The sequence below is a fragment of the Microcaecilia unicolor genome, chromosome 9, assembly GCF_901765095.1.
Source record: "Microcaecilia unicolor chromosome 9, aMicUni1.1, whole genome shotgun sequence".
In the NCBI taxonomy this organism is placed as follows: Eukaryota; Metazoa; Chordata; class Amphibia; order Gymnophiona; family Siphonopidae; genus Microcaecilia; species Microcaecilia unicolor.
In genome coordinates, this window is record NC_044039.1 from 185,359,786 (window position 1) to 185,375,660 (window position 15,875).

A 15,875-nucleotide genomic window follows, 5' to 3' on the forward strand; every position below is an offset into this window, starting at 1 on the left:
CGATAAAGGGGCAAGGGTAAAGGCAAGGGCAGTGCTAGACAGAAGGCAAAGAAAAGAGGAAATGCAGTTAGAGATGAGGAGAAGGGGAGGAATGGAGGCAGGGGAGGTAGGGTAGAGTGGAAGAAGGGATAGGGATAGGGAAAGGGAGGGAGTGAAAGTGGGCAGCAGGGAAATTAAACAGAGTGCAAGGTGGGTGGTAAGGGAGGGGGAGAGGGGTAAAACATGGCTGGGTGACAGGGAAGGAGACAGTAGCAAACTGTAGGGAAAGGAAAAGTGCAAAAGGATGTACACTTTTCAACATGTTACAACACTGTATATAAATCAGCTACCAGTCTGATAAACAGGAGAGGAAAGGGAATATCTTTATTAGTTACTCAATTAAAGATGGTTACATAGAGCCATTAAGAGGTAGTCTTCTGCCTATATCCACACAAAAAAATATAGACAAAGCAATACGAGGTTAATTCTATAAGGAGCAGAAGGTGTGTAAATGGCAGTGTTCTAGGCATTTACTTGTGTAAGTGACCACTGCTGATGCAAGGATATCTGTGAGTCAGAGCCCCAATTTCTGCTGATCTTCCGTCACTAACTTCCTGCCTTTTGCCTCAGAAAGCTTAACAGAGGAAGGTGGGAAAGTGGGAGGCTTGAAATACATTGCAACACTGGTTCCTTCACGTCAAGGCTCTCTCGAACCCACAGCTGGTTCAGTGAGTTGGAGCGAAAGCTGCACTAAGGCTGGTTGTATGTGCCAGATCAAAGGTAGGGCCTGCAGGCTGGACATGGCCTGCAGACCATAGTTTGAACACTCCTGTGCTAGAAGTTATAGCTAGGGCTCATGGACCTGAGGCTTTAGCTAAGCTTGAAAGCTGTCCCCTTCTCTGAAATCCTGTATGCACAATGTAGCTTTTACCCTCCATCCAGAAGGAAAGGAAAATTATGGCATGCCAAGTCAAAAGGGTTAAAGTAGAAAAAGAATCATTCCATTCTCACCAGCATCTGCAAGCAAACCAGCACGATTGACAAGGATCTCTAGAGCTCCCCACAACAGAGAGCCAGAGTGATGGCAAGGGTCCAGACACAGGAGGCCCTGAAGGATGGACAACAGTTGTACTGAGACTGGGGAGCTGCTCACCTGCAATGAAACAACCTCGATGAGGATCATGGACCCATTACACAGCTACTCAGGGCTTTCCCTTCCAAAGTGAAAACTTCTGACCAGGGGCGTATCTGCGTGGGGCCACAGGGGCCTGGGCCCCCGCAGATTTCGCCCTGGCCCCCCTCCCCGCCGTCAACCCTCCCCCGCTGCTTACTTTTGCTGGCGGGGTCCGACCCGCAATCTCCATATTTCGGCTTCCTCCGTGGCCATGTGCTTCCAGGAAGTAACGCTGCAGTGCTGATTCGTTGAATCCAGTTCGGCGTCTGACGTCCCAGCACGTCAGACGCCGAACTAGATTCAACGAATCAGCGCTGCAGCGTTACTTCCTGGAAGCACATGGCCACGGAGGAAGCCGAAATATGGAGATTGCGGGTCGGACCCCGCCAGCAAAAGTAAGCAGCGGGGGAGGGTTGACGGCGGGGAGGGGGGTGGAGAGAGGCGGCGGCGGCGGCGGCGGGGGGGGGGAGGCAAAAATGTGCCCCCCCTCTCTGGCTCTGGCCCCCCCTACCGCCGGATTCCAGATACGCCCCTGCTTCTGACCACTCTTGATCGTTGCATTTATAGATCTGTTTCCCTGATTAGAAGTCAGCCCTGCACCAGGGTCAAAGTGCATCAAGTTTCCCCCAGCAGAAACTGAACCGCTTGGCAGCTCAAGCATCATCTCAGTCTGCCACTGCCAACAAGAATATAACAAACAAGCAACAAAGCCTGTTTCGTGAAAAATGAAATGGGCCCTAGGAAGGTTCTACTCTAAGCGATTTCTCCTCTCTCCCCTGCTCTCCCCTCCATGTCCAGCGATTCTCCTCTGCCCTGCCCTCCCCTCCATGTCCAGCAATTCTGGCCTCCCCGCCATGTCCAGCGATTCTCCACTCCCCTCCATGTCCAGCGATTCTCCACTCTCCTCCATGGCCAGTGACTCTGTCCTTCCTGCCACCCTGCCTTTAAGCCATTCATCTTACCTGAGGTTGCAGCAGCTGCAGGCTGTGCTCGCGTCGCCTCCAGCCTTCCCTCTCGGTGTCCTGCCCTCCTCTGACATCATTTCATCTTCCCGCGAGGGCGGGACACTGAGATGGAAGGGAACGCTGGAGGCGAGCTGATGTCAGCGTGCTGTTACGAATCCAGCCATCCAGGGAAGCAGAGTTACCAATTATTATATAGATACCTGATCTAAAGGCTTCCAGTAAAAGACGCCCTACTACCCCCAACACACAGACACACACTCACTTTATTGAAGAGAGCAGAGAAGACTTCTCGATGACTGCTCATGTCAATCCCATCAGATATCTTGAGTAGTTCCTCATCATCTTCCGACTTGGCCTCCTCAAACACAATAGCCTGGATCAACAGGTCGTCATCCTCCAAGTCTCTAAATCAGGATTCAGTTGTGGAAACAACACATGAGGACATCCCCTTATAACTGATGATTATAGTTCAATTTGCTCTGAAGTAGTTATGAAGGAGAATTCAATTTATAGATGCTTTTTTGAAATGGTCATTTAATTCTAGCAAAAATGTAATAAATCCTAAGTAAATGCTCTTTCCTTCATCAGTGTTTATTTTGGCACCAACTTAGGCTTAGCAGTATAGACGATGTATTATAAAAACGATGTAGAACAGGGAATGCTTTATCCCACATGGCAGCACCATGAGCAGTTTTAAGTTCAGCCCAGCAATCAAACAAAATTTGGAACTGCTCACAGTGCCACCATTTGGGAGAACGAAAGGAAGGCAAAGGTGGGAGAGCCTCTGACATGCGTCTTCGGTACAGCTGGTTCACATTTTATGTGGTGGGAGAATGACACCACCCATCCAAGGAAGTCATCTGATTACAAGCTGCTCTGTTGAAATAACAACATATTCAGGATAACATATCCAACATATACTTAAAGATGCAGAATAATCCCCTCATCCTGATGTAAATACAGAAAGTAAATTTGTTTGATGGATGTAGCCAACTCTGTACTAAAGAGGGTTTAGAGGAAGAGTATGTACTGCTGCCTCATATTCCTGTCCTTTCTGGCAGGTTCTGGATTTTTCTCACATTTAAGGTGCTCCTGTATGAAAAGCTCAGAGTGAGATAAAGCTCTGCAGGTGAAACCTTTTCATTGATTGAACCGAGTACATTTCAGACTGAGTACAGTCTGTTTTAGCAGGGGCTTGGGCAAGCAGGGCAGGTGCCTGGGGCACCCGCACCATGAGAAGCAGGCCTTCAGGGCTTCAGGCACACACTGAGCCCTAGGGCTGTGCACTTGAAAAGTATATGGTTCGTTTTCAGATTGTTGGTGAACTTTTTGGCCAATTTTGACCTACTTTTTCAGGTTCTTTCAGAAATTGATGTGGGTAAAAGTTGAATAATGTGCCTGAAAATGCCTTAACACGCATAAATCAACTTCATGCACATTAATTTGGAGATTTTATGCATGCAAATTTGATTTGGTGCACATTCTTTCTGTGCATAACATTTATGAACTGAAAACAAACCAAATGCACAGCCCACTGGATTCCTTAGCTTCTGCCCTGGAACCCCAGAGTATGTAAGTTTCAGAGCACACTCTCTTCATCTGGTCATTAAGGGGCACGCAAATGTCTGTGGGACAGACTAGAGAATATCAAAACAGACAAAGAAATGTGTTCACTATACGTTGGGAAATTTTGCCCTTTAGAAAAGGAACTCACCTTAATTTGTTTAATAAATCCAAGAGCTGAAGACCTACAAAACAGAAAGCAACAGCATTTGTAATGACCTGCACAACGCTGAAGGATCAGCCCTGAGGGCCGATATTCCATCACCACTCCACTGTTCCTCTCTAGCTACCTAAACGTTATGTACCAAAGTCCTTTGTAATTTATCCTAAAAGGGACCCTCTTCACAGCTTTTTAATATCTAACTTCCTATCAAAAATATCAACTAGAATAAAAAAGCACCCAATTTTTATAGAAGGCTATAAGGCTGTTTTGGAGTTGGTGTTATCAATGAAGTAGGGATGTACAATCATTAATGTGCATTTGTTTATTTATCTTGAAATTTTGTATTAATTTATAATGATACAGGGATAAGAAATGCAAAATACAAGGAATAATCAAATAGTCATATCAAAGATTATCAATATATAAGTAACAGAGGAGGGAAAGGTAGGAAGGTAAAGGAGAGAGGGGGGGGGGGGCTAGGGGAAAGCAAGTTATAAATATATTCAAAACAGAACCTGCAATTTACACTAAATATTATGGAGAACTCTTGTTTAAAGAAAGATAAGTTTTTAAAGGCAACCACACTTTGTCAAAATATAAGGAATGTCTAACTTTGATGGCTAAAGATAATTCAGATTTGTGTATTTGTAAAACAAAATGCCACCAAAAGAGGCTGCTATGACTGGCTTTAGTGCCATAGCAAAAACAACAGTTGGAAAAACAACTCCAAAAACACTATTGGAGAAAAAAGCCACTGTTGAAAAAGCTAATAACACTATTCAGAATACATAATGGCTAAAACTCTCTATAATCAGTCTTTTTATGAGGAAAGGTCCAATAGTGTAAACAGTGTGTTTTTTCTAGCAAAAAAGGTGCCAGTACTCAAGTGCTAGGCCACCCTTCACGAGTGGGGTGATCACTGAGAGATCCACCCCATAATAGCCAGTACCCCTCTTTCAACCAGTCACAGAATCTACGTCATGACAGAATTGGGGTGTAGAGCCTGAGATTTCATTAAAACGAGGTCCATGGGTCAATTTTAGCAGACAATGGAAAAAGGCGCTGGTACTGGGTACCACCAAGTACCCCCTCAAAAAAAGCCCTGAGTATAAACAACAGTCCCTAGACAAAAAAAAAATATTTCAAATAGGAAGGAAGCACAAAATGCAGTGCACTGCCAGTGCTACACATCCCAGAGATATCAGCATACCTACTCTGTCTTCATATCCTTTAAACGATGCCCACTGCAAGCTAATTTACACCCAGATATTCAGTGCTAGGCCTTCTCCAGATATTAACACTAAATATCCAGGTCTTCAGCAGTGCCCCAAAATTATGCAAGTATGACAGATATTCATTGCCAATCTTGCACAGCTAACAGAGCAAAGTTATGAATGTCTTTTGTGTGGTATTCCGGGCTCTGATTTCGACTCTGGATTGCTATTGCACTAAACAGCAAGTGCTGCAGCGGTTGAGCTGATATTTAGCGGCATTCTCTGGTTACATGCCACCAGGTCCGGCCCAAGTCAACATGCCGCCTGAGGCGGAGCTAGAATGCCACCCCCACCCGGGCCGAGATGCTGCCCCCCTTCCTACCTGCCGCCAGCACCCGGCATCTCCCCTTCGTGGTGTTACCTGGCAGCGATTCCCATATGCTGCCCTGCTGCCAGCACCCGCCTCTTCCCTTTTCTGCGGCTGCCTGAGCCTCTGATGAAACAGGAAGTTACATCAGAGAGGTGGCCGCAGTAAAGGGAAGAAGCGGGTGCCGGCAGCAGGGCAGTGTACAGTGGGGGAAATAAGTATTTGATCCCTTGCTGATTTTGTAAGTTTGCCCACTGACAAAGACATGAGCAGCCCATAATTGAAGGGTAGGTTATTGGTAACAGTGAGAGATAGCACATCACAAATTAAATCCGGAAAATCACATTGTGGAAAGTATATGAATTTATTTGCATTCTGCAGAGGGAAATAAGTATTTGATCCCTCTGGCAAACAAGACCTAATACTTGGTGGCAAAACCCTTGTTGGCAAGCACAGCGGTCAGACGTCTTCTGTAGTTGATGATGAGGTTTGCACACATGTCAGGAGGAATTTTGGTCCACTCCTCTTTGCAGATCATCTCTAAATCATTAAGAGTTCTGGGCTGTTGCTTGGCAACTCGCAGCTTCAGCTCCCTCCATAAGTTTTCAATGGGATTAAGGTCTGGTGACTGGCTAGGCCACTCCATGACCCTAATGTGCTTCTTCCTGAGCCACTCCTTTGTTGCCTTGGCTGTATGTTTTGGGTCATTGTCGTGCTGGAAGACCCAGCCACGACCCATTTTTAAGGCCCTGGCGGAGGGAAGGAGGTTGTCACTCAGAATTGTACGGTACATGGCCCCATCCATTCTCCCATTGATGCGGTGAAGTAGTCCTGTGCCCTTAGCAGAGAAACACCCCCAAAACATAACATTTCCACCTCCATGCTTGACAGTGGGGACGGTGTTCTTTGGGTCATAGGCAGCATTTCTCTTCCTCCAAACACGGCGAGTTGAGTTCATGCCAAAGAGCTCAATTTTTGTCTCATCTGACCACAGCACCTTCTCCCAATCACTCTCGGCATCATCCAGGTGTTCACTGGCAAACTTCAGACGGGCCGTCACATGTGCCTTCCGGAGCAGGGGGACCTTGCGGGCACTGCAGGATTGCAATCTGTTATGTCGTAATGTGTTACCAATGGTTTTCGTGGTGACAGTGGTCCCAGCTGCCTTGAGATCATTGACAAGTTCCCCCCTTGTAGTTGTAGGCTGATTTCTAACCTTCCTCATGATCAAGGATACCCCACGAGGTGAGATTTTGCGTGGAGCCCCAGATCTTTGTCGATTGACAGTCATTTTGTACTTCTTCCATTTTCTTACTATGGCACCAACAGTTGTCTCCTTCTCGCCCAGCTTCTTACTGATGGTTTTGTAGCCCATTCCAGCCTTGTGCAGGTGTATGATCTTGTCCCTGACATCCTTAGACAGCTCCTTGCTCTTGGCCATTTTGTAGAGGTTAGAGTCTGACTGATTCACTGAGTCTGTGGACAGGTGTCTTTCATACAGGTGACCATTGCCGACAGCTGTCTGTCATGCAGGTAACGAGTTGATTTGGAGCATCTACCTGGTCTGTAGGGGCCAGATCTCTTACTGGTTGGTGGGGGATCAAATACTTATTTCCCTCTGCAGAATGCAAATAAATTCATATACTTTCCACAATGTGATTTTCCGGATTTAATTTGTGATGTGCTATCTCTCACTGTTACCAATAACCTACCCTTCAATTATGGGCTGCTCATGTCTTTGTCAGTGGGCAAACTTACAAAATCAGCAAGGGATCAAATACTTATTTCCCCCACTGTATGGGAATCGTTGCCGCTGCCAGGTAATGCTGGGGAGATTCCGCTCCTGAAAAGTGCTGCTTGAGACCCCGCCTCAGGTGACCTAATGGTCGGGCCGCCACTGAGTATCAGCTCCTGGGCAGCCCAGAATAATTTAATCAGGCAGGAGCCTTTCCTTGCCAGTTAAGTTGCTTTGAATATTGATCCCTTTCTGTTTAACAATATCTGAACATTGTGCAAACAAGAAACTTTACCTATGAATTCATTCCGGAGCTGCGTGCGCTGTCGCAATTCCTCACATCCTATGATGATGGCGTTGATGACACTTAGAAGCGTAACCATGTAAGGCACGTTGTCTGTTGCCGAGAGTTCATTCATTACTATGCTGAAGCGGTACTGTTGACTCTTCACCGTCTGCGGACACAGAAAGAAAATAAACACATAGTTGCCTTCCTTGTGGAACTTATTCACCCAAAAACTAAAGTCTGACATGACGTGCCCAGTATCAAATTCTGCCTTCATTGTGAATAAATCTATTGCTACGCCTTCTGAGCTGTTGCACTGAGGATCTGGTGGTGAGGGTGGACATTGGTGGTAAGCAGAACAAATATGTACCAGCGAAATTGAAGGGAAACGTGTTTGGTGACATATCGGAGATAAATCAGAATGGAAAAATGAAATTCTTTGTATGCTGAAGCATACATCTTCTGTTTGAATTCTTTGTTGCTGAAGAGCTAGGCTTCCTTCTATTGTCCTCCAGAAGCATTATAATACAAACTCTTGCATACTTTCTTGTGTCGTCTCAAAAGAAACCCATTCAGCTTCAAATGCTTCTATGGGATTTTATAAGGTTAAAAGTGCCAAGCAGTGGGGAGGAGGAAACACAGTTCCTCCCTCCTTTCACACATTAAAGATATTATGTTTGTTAGTGATGATGCTGAAGCCCTGCCAGCCAATTTGCTGCCTGAGATACTCCCCTCCTACCTGTGCTGCTGCAGTAAAAAGGAAGTCAGTAACCTGCTTCCAGCTGCCAACTCTGGGACTCCCTGAACATGCTCAGTTCATGCAAGAACTGAGCATGCACGAGGAGTCTTGATGTCAGTGGCTAGAGGTAGGCCACTGACTTCCTCTTAACTGCAGCAGCACAAGTAGGAGGTGAGTGGCTCGGGCAGCGAATTTGTTTGGCTGGCAGGGGTTCGTCATCCCCGCCAGCCATTTAACAGGTGCTACAGGTCTGGAGGGGGCCTGAGCCCAAAATGAGGGGGCCAGGCCTCCAAGGCCCCCTGCCTGTGGCTACGCCACTGGTGCTAAGTTAGTACCTCTCAATGAAAACACAGTCCATCAAAGAGGTGAGTTTTCAAAAGATATCTGATCAGATAAGCACAGATTTAACTGGTCTTTGAAAATGCTCCTCAGCTGGGTGGTTACAGTTTCACTCAAAGTTCGCTTTAGCTGTTCAAACCTGGGACATTGGGCAAGTAGTGCTGATTTTCAGCACTAGCTTCCTACATTGGCCAACCAAATGTAGCCCTAAATCTGGCAGGAACTGTCTTTCTGACTGTAATTTAACGAGAAACTGCCTGCTAATGGGGTTGCCTCTCTCTCTTTCTCTGGAGTCATATTTTTAATATTCCTTCACACTATTTGCCCTCTTGTCCCCCACCCTACTACTACTACTTATCATTTTTTATAGCGCTACTAGACGTACGCAGTGCTGTACATTGGACATGAAGAGACAGCCCCTGCTTGACAGAGCTTACAATCTAATTAGGACAGATAAACAGGACAAATAAGAGATAAGGGAATTACTAAGGTGGGAATGATAAAACATGGGTACTGAACAGTAGTTAAAAGTAGCATCAAAAAGGTGGACTTTTAACCTAGATTTGAAGACAGCCAGAGATGGAGCTTCATGTACCAGCTCAGGAAGTCTATTCCAGGCATAAGGTACAGCAAGGTAAAAGGAACGGAGTCTGGAGTGGAGCAGTGGAGGAGAAGGGTGCAGATAAGAGAGATTTACCCAGTGGACGGAGTTCCCAGGGAGGAGTGTAGGGAGAGTTGAGAGTGGAGAGGTACTGAGAAGCTGGACCTGCATGTTGGTCTAATAGGAATGGTCATAACATCTGATGTTGTCATAGATGCTGGCATGTATTGTTTTTTTTCACATCTTTGGGGGTGGGAGGGGGTCGGTAACCACTGGAAAAGGGTGGGGGGTCATGCCTTAGTCTCGTAGTGGTCATCTGGTCATTTAAAGTACCTTTTTATGACTTAGTTGTAATTGAAACAGATCCACACCAAAACAACCAACTTTTAGCCCTGGAGGATTTTGCTTTGTTCCATTAAGGTAGAAAAATGTCCAAGTTGTGGGAACGACCCAAACCCTGACCCCAGCAAGCCCCCTTGTGATTTGAATGTACTGCAGATGAACTGCACAGAAAAATGTCTATGCATGTGTTTCGAAAATAGCAATTTGTATGATTTTGCAAGAAAAAAATATCCATCTGCCGCTTTATACCACATTTTGGACTTTTTCTCTTTTGTAAATAAGCCAGATAGTGTGTATCTTGAAAGGGGGCGTGGTCATGGGAGGAGCATGGGCATGCCAGGGGCATTCTGAACATTTGTGCGTTTAGTTATAGAACACTGGGTTAGTGCCAGCACTTACATCAGATTTAAGCAGGTGCCCAAAGTGAGGCACGAGATCCATACTTAAGCGCTGTAAGGGGAGGGCACCCTTTACAGAATAGCACTTAATGCGGATTTTTTCCGGCAACTAATTTTGAGTGCCATTTATAGAATCCATCCCCAAGTGTGGGACCCGTCCGTTCACCCTGTGAACGCCCCCTTGCAGTTACGTGTTATGCTCCCTGCGTGTTCACATTCTAGAATACCACTGAGCGTGCACAGTGCACTCAAGCTCATAAATGTTACATTCATGTCCCATCTCCCTCCTCTTCAATCTGTTCAAAATTCTGCTGCACGACTAATATTCCGCCAGTGTCGTTATGCTCATATTAGCCCTCTCCTCAAGTCACTTCACTGGCTTCCTATCCATTTCCGCATACAGTTCAAACTCCTCTTATTGACTTATAAGTGCATTCACTCTGCAGCTCCTCAGTACCTCTCCACTCTCATCTCTCCCTACATTCCTCCCCGGGAACTCCGTTCACTGGGTAAATCTCTCTTATCTGCACCCTTCTCCTCCACTGCTAACTCCAGACTCCGTTCCTATTATCTTGCTGCACCATATGCCTGGAGTAGACTTCCTGAGCCGGTACGTCAAGCTCCATCTCTGGCCGTCTTCAAATCTAAGCTAAAAGCCCACCTTTTTGATGCAGCTTTTAACTCCTAACCCTTATCCACTTGTTCAGAACCCTGATTTTATCATCCTCATTTTAATATTCCCTTACCTCTTGTTTGTCCTGTTTGTCTGTCCTAATTAGATTGTAAGCTCTGTTGAGCAGGGACTGTCTCTTCATGTTCAAGTGTACAGCGCTGCGTACATCTAGCAGCGCTTTAGAAATGATAAGTAGTAGTAGTAGTATAAGTGCTAGATTCAGGCAGCAAGAATGCACATAAATACCAGTATTCTAGTCATTTACCCATGTGTCTGCACACATACCCCAAGTAAATGGCCATTTTCCAGCTACACAGTGTTCTGTTCTGTTCGCAGCAATGGCGCATCCTTTACAGGGGGTGTTCGTGTGGGCAGAATTTTGCAGATTGTGGGCAGGGTGTTCACTTACTTGCATAATTATAAAATACTATAATCTATACGTGTTCTTTCATGGTCTAGGATTGAGCATTTATACCAGCTCTATGGCTGGTGCACGTGATCGCACTAAAATACAGGTGTCTTTTTGACCTGTCATACTAACGTGTTGTAAAGGAATGTAATAGGTTCGTTTTTGGTTCCATAAAATAGGCGCCTCATTGTAGACTTACCATTAGTAGTAATATTCAGCCACAAAAAGGATAAGTTGTACAGTATATTCAAAGACAGACCTGCAATTTAGCAGGCTTAACTTCAAACACAGAAACTAACCATCATCTTATTTTAAACTGTGAAAATACTATTGCATGTTGGTTTTCTTGTTTCTATACTTGTCCTGAAAGTGATTTCCTGCTTCTAGATACTACAATTATATCGATTAAAAGTTTTCATTATCTCGGAATCATCTTGGATTCCCAACTTTCATGTATCCCTGAAGTGTCAGCCATTTGCAAATCTGGGGGCCCTTTTACTAAACTGCGTAAGCGTCTATGCGCGCCCAACGTGTGCCAAAATGGAGTTACCACACGGCTACTGTGTGGCCCTTGCGGTAATTTCATTTTTGGCATGCATTCGCGCGCCCAAAAATATTTTTTATTTTCTGGCGCACATCAGCTACGTGCGGCAAGTGGCATGTGTAGGTCATTACCGCCCGGGTACCGCGTGAGACTTTACCGCTAAGTCAATGGCTGGCAGTAAGGTCTCAGACCCAAAATGGATGAGCGGCATGGACACAGAGGTATTTCTTCGATGGGAGAAAGGGGGTATCACTCGCTTGGAACATATTTTAACAGAACAAGGGAATATTATGCCATTTTCTGACATTTTAAAGATCAGTTCTGCTAGACCCTCAGATTTCTTTAACACATTACCAATCAAAACATTATGTCAATTCCCTGCTCTGTGAAGGACTGAAATTCCTGAATGGTAAATCCTTATGGGCATGCTTGAAATGTCCCTCTAATGACAGACTTTCCATTTCTGAATTACGTGTGTGGTGGAGTCAGAAATTGAGGGGGGTTGATCATTCTGATATAGTAAGAAGATGGCAGAAGGATCTGGGATACTCAGCTGACTACTGATTTTAAATGCATAATAGCAGGTATACCAGTTTTGATTCATGCTGCTGACATGTGTGAATACCAGTTTCAAGTTCTACTTCGAGGTTATGCTACTCAAAAACAAGCATAGGTGTTCTGAATTCCAGTGCCTGTTTTAAATGTCAACAAACAGATGTGACCTTTCTTCATGTCCTTTGGAACTGTTCCCCTATAAAAGGGTTTTGGACTAGTGTCGTAGACTAGCTAGGGAATATTATTGGTCAGAATATACCTCTTTCTCCATTGGGGATTATATTTGAAAAATACAAAGTGTTACATCTTCATGGTAAGAGTGCAGATATATTTGTCAGGAAAGCCTGCATTGTGGGGAAAAATGTGTTGTGCAAAAATGGATACAAGCTGAACCTCCATCATTTTGGCAATGGCGAATACAATTTCATAACCTAATGCTGTTGGAACTAAGAGGGGCGAACCTTACCTTCAAACGTAGAAAGTTGTTCTTCTCTATTTGGGAAAAACTTATATTCAAACTTTGGCTTCTAAAGTGAGAAGTTTTATTTCAAATTCTTTACATTTATAATTGGAAGGGAGAAGCGAGATATCCAGAGGTATAAGAGTCCAGTCTCTGGATTTGTATTTGGCACATAATCTCAGGGTGGGGTGGGTGGGCGGGCAATTGTTAATTTCTGTTTTTTTCTAAATATAAACTGCCATTCTTTAAACACAACTTGATATGTCAAATTGGATATGATTATTTGTTTCTTGTTGCAGCTTTTTAATTTGAATAAAATATACTGAAACAAAAAATACCACTCATTTACCTGGTAGAGCCACAAGAGGTCTCTAGAAATACATCCTGATGAGCACCTAAATGTAGGTACCAGTAGCAACTCGGGGATTTGGCACCGATTTTCAGTCTATTAGGCTGATTTAGTCTCCTAAATTGGCCCCTCTGAAATTTACTAGGGCTGAGCACCTAGATTTAGACTCCTAGCTTTACCGAACTTGGTGTTTTAACGTGCGTTAACACATTAACACAAATGCCCCAAAATTTTAAAGAGAAAATGGCAATGACAGAATAACCACAGAGATTCAGTGGTATAAGAAGTTGGATCAGCAAAGTAAAAGCCCCATACTGGTCCTGGAGAAAGTTGAACTCTTTACAGAGATTGTGAGGCTTTCGTTAGATCACAGAAGAATTATCCACTGCATCCGGCAAAGAGAATGGTCTGAAACAGGAGCAGAGTTTCCAGCCAGAGCCCCTTCTCCATTCTGCAATCCTCCAGACTGCTGTGCAATCATTAAACCTGCCCCACTGCCAGAGAGACAACCAGAACAAACCCCGCCATTAGATACGTTGCTATGTGTACTCACCTTATAATGTTCCAGGGCATCCAGAGCCAAGTCGTGACCTTCCATTGAATACATACAGAGTGCTGCAAAAAGCTCAAATACCTGTTTCTTCACCATAACGTTAGAGGTGTCCAGCGCTTTAAAAAAAGCATAAACAAGAGGGACAGTTACAAAATTCCAGAGGCGTATGGTGACAGTTACAGTAGGGGATTCAGTAAGTATGCCAACAGAGGAGTTGGGAGACCCCAATATTACACCTCCCACTCCAGTAAACACATCTAGAGGGACACGGTGGTCCCAACATAGCAGCCTCTACCCCACAAAAACACTTACCAGTATCCTTTCCCAATTCTCTTTCTCCATTTATTTATTTATTTTTTTTTTAGTTTTAAACAATTTTATTGATGACCTATCACAGACAATACAATATTCATACGCTATGTTCAAGATACATCAGGAAACAAATGAACAACTTGCAATCACAAAATAGAGGTAGCCATCACTTTTCTCTTTAGCTTCCTCCCTCTCTACTCCCAGCTATTTCTCTTTTATCCATACCTCTATATCCCTCCCCGCAACCCCCCTTCTGCCCTTCCTTACCCCTCTAATATTCCTCCCCCCTGTAACCTCCCTCCCCCCTTTGTCCACCCCCCTTCCAGGCAGTTACATATCTCCAATAGCCCAGGGAAATTGACCTATTCACTATCTAAAACCTGTAGCTAATTTCGCTGGGTCCAAGCTCAGTCGATTAAGGATGGAACTTCGGGCCCTAGGGGCTAAAGCATTGATATATGATTCCCATATTAAGTAGAATTTACGCTGTGTTTTGGGTTTATAATATGAATCTCGCAGCTCCATTAGTAGCAACGCATGCCACCTGTTGCGCCATTGCCAAAACGATGGTGCCTCTAAATGTATCCAGTTAACTAAAATGCATTTTTTTCCCACGAGACATGCTTTAAAGATTAGCAGGTTATGACTAACGGTACCTTTCCCCTTCAGTAAATCGACCCCCAAAAGGGCCGTTTCCGGTGTCAATGTCACCCTCCGCCCCAGGATTTCGCCTAAGAACTTCGCTATTTGTTCCCAGTAAGCGGATATCGCTGCACAAGCCCACATAGCATGATAATAGTTATGATTGGGATCTCCACACCTACCACAAGCTGATGATTCTGCCCTACCCATTTGATATAATCTTGACAATGAAGTGTATGCCCTGTAAATACTTCTTCCTTGGCATTCCCTCAATTCCGCGCTACTAATCCGTCCCCTGATCTGCCTCAAGCTGCTCCTTAATACGTCTATACTAATCTGTTTCTGTATATCTGCCGTCCACTTCCTGGCCAACTTTTCGAGATTTTTTCTCCATTTATTTATTTACTAGCCGTTAAGTCCATTAAAACGGGCGAGTTTTCCAGCTACCCTCCTCGCTGCTGCTCCCTCCTCCCTCCGTGCCGGGCCCCCTGCACTGACCTGACAGCGCCTCTCACCTCCGTGTGAAAGCGCTGCAGGCAGCAGCAGATCGCTCTGCTGCTGCCTGCAGCGCTTCCACACTGAGGTGAGAAGCGCCGTCAGGTCAGTGCGCGCGATGTTCATTTCCAGGCTCCAGCGGCAGCGTCCGACAGTCCAACTCCATTTCCCTCTCTGTTCCGCCCTCTGATGTCATCACGTCTTGACGCGAGGGCAGGATAGAGAGGGAAGTCTCTACTGCGCATTTGCAGGTGAGTCGGTCACTTGCCATTTATATGTTTGATTAGGAGTTATTTACTGCCTTTTTAAAGGAATTCACTCAAGGCGGTGTACAGTAAGAATAGATCAAACATGAGCAATAGGCAATTACAGCAGTAAAAATATTCTACTAACAATACAAAGTATGGCATGGTATACTACTTGCATTGTCAACACAATAAGTAATAGAACATTACAATTGGTAGTGAAGGGTAAGGCAAAGTTGTAACATATAGATGGGTAAGAAAGTAGGAAGAGTAGAAAGTAAGGTGACTGATTTGAAGAAAGTTGCACATGAGGTCAGAGAGATGGTTAAATATTAGCTAGGGTAGGAGTGGATAAACATGTCCCGCTGCAGTATGTGCAGTCCAAGTCACTCCTTGTGTGTGTGAGTGAGACTAACACGTTAGTTACTTCTTCCGTTAAAGGCCTGGTTGAAGAGCCAAGCTTTCACCTGCTTCCTGAAGCAGAGATAGTCTTGTGTTAAGCGGAGCCTTTCAGGCAGCGCATTCCAGAGTGTGGGGGCTACTCCAGAGAAGGCTCGCTTGCGGGTATCACATCGTGTAATGTCCTTTGGAGAGGGTGTAGTTAGTGAAAGTCCTTGGGAGGACCTTAGTGTACTTGGTGGTGTGTGGAGGATCATCCTATTCATTAGATACTCAGGGCCCTTTCCTTTCAGGGCCTTGAAGATCTGACATAGAGTTTTAAATTTAGCCCTGTATTGTATTGGTAGCCATGTACACTGCAACCAACAGTTTCC

At 44.9% G+C, this 15,875-nt stretch overlaps 1 protein-coding gene across 1 annotated transcript in view; it reads right to left on the minus strand.

Moving 5' to 3' along the window:
• Nucleotides 1–3,828: 3,828 nt before the first annotated feature.
• Nucleotides 3,829–15,875, minus strand: part of LOC115477494 (inverted formin-2-like) — a 115,561-nt gene continuing 103,514 nt past the window's right edge. The window contains exons 3-5 of the mRNA XM_030214405.1: nt 13,409–13,524; nt 7,456–7,615; nt 3,829–3,866 (exon numbers count right to left, since the gene is read on the minus strand). Coding sequence (XP_030070265.1) covers nt 3,829–3,866; nt 7,456–7,615; nt 13,409–13,524 — 314 coding nt within the window. The remainder of the gene's footprint in view (nt 3,867–7,455; nt 7,616–13,408; nt 13,525–15,875) is intronic.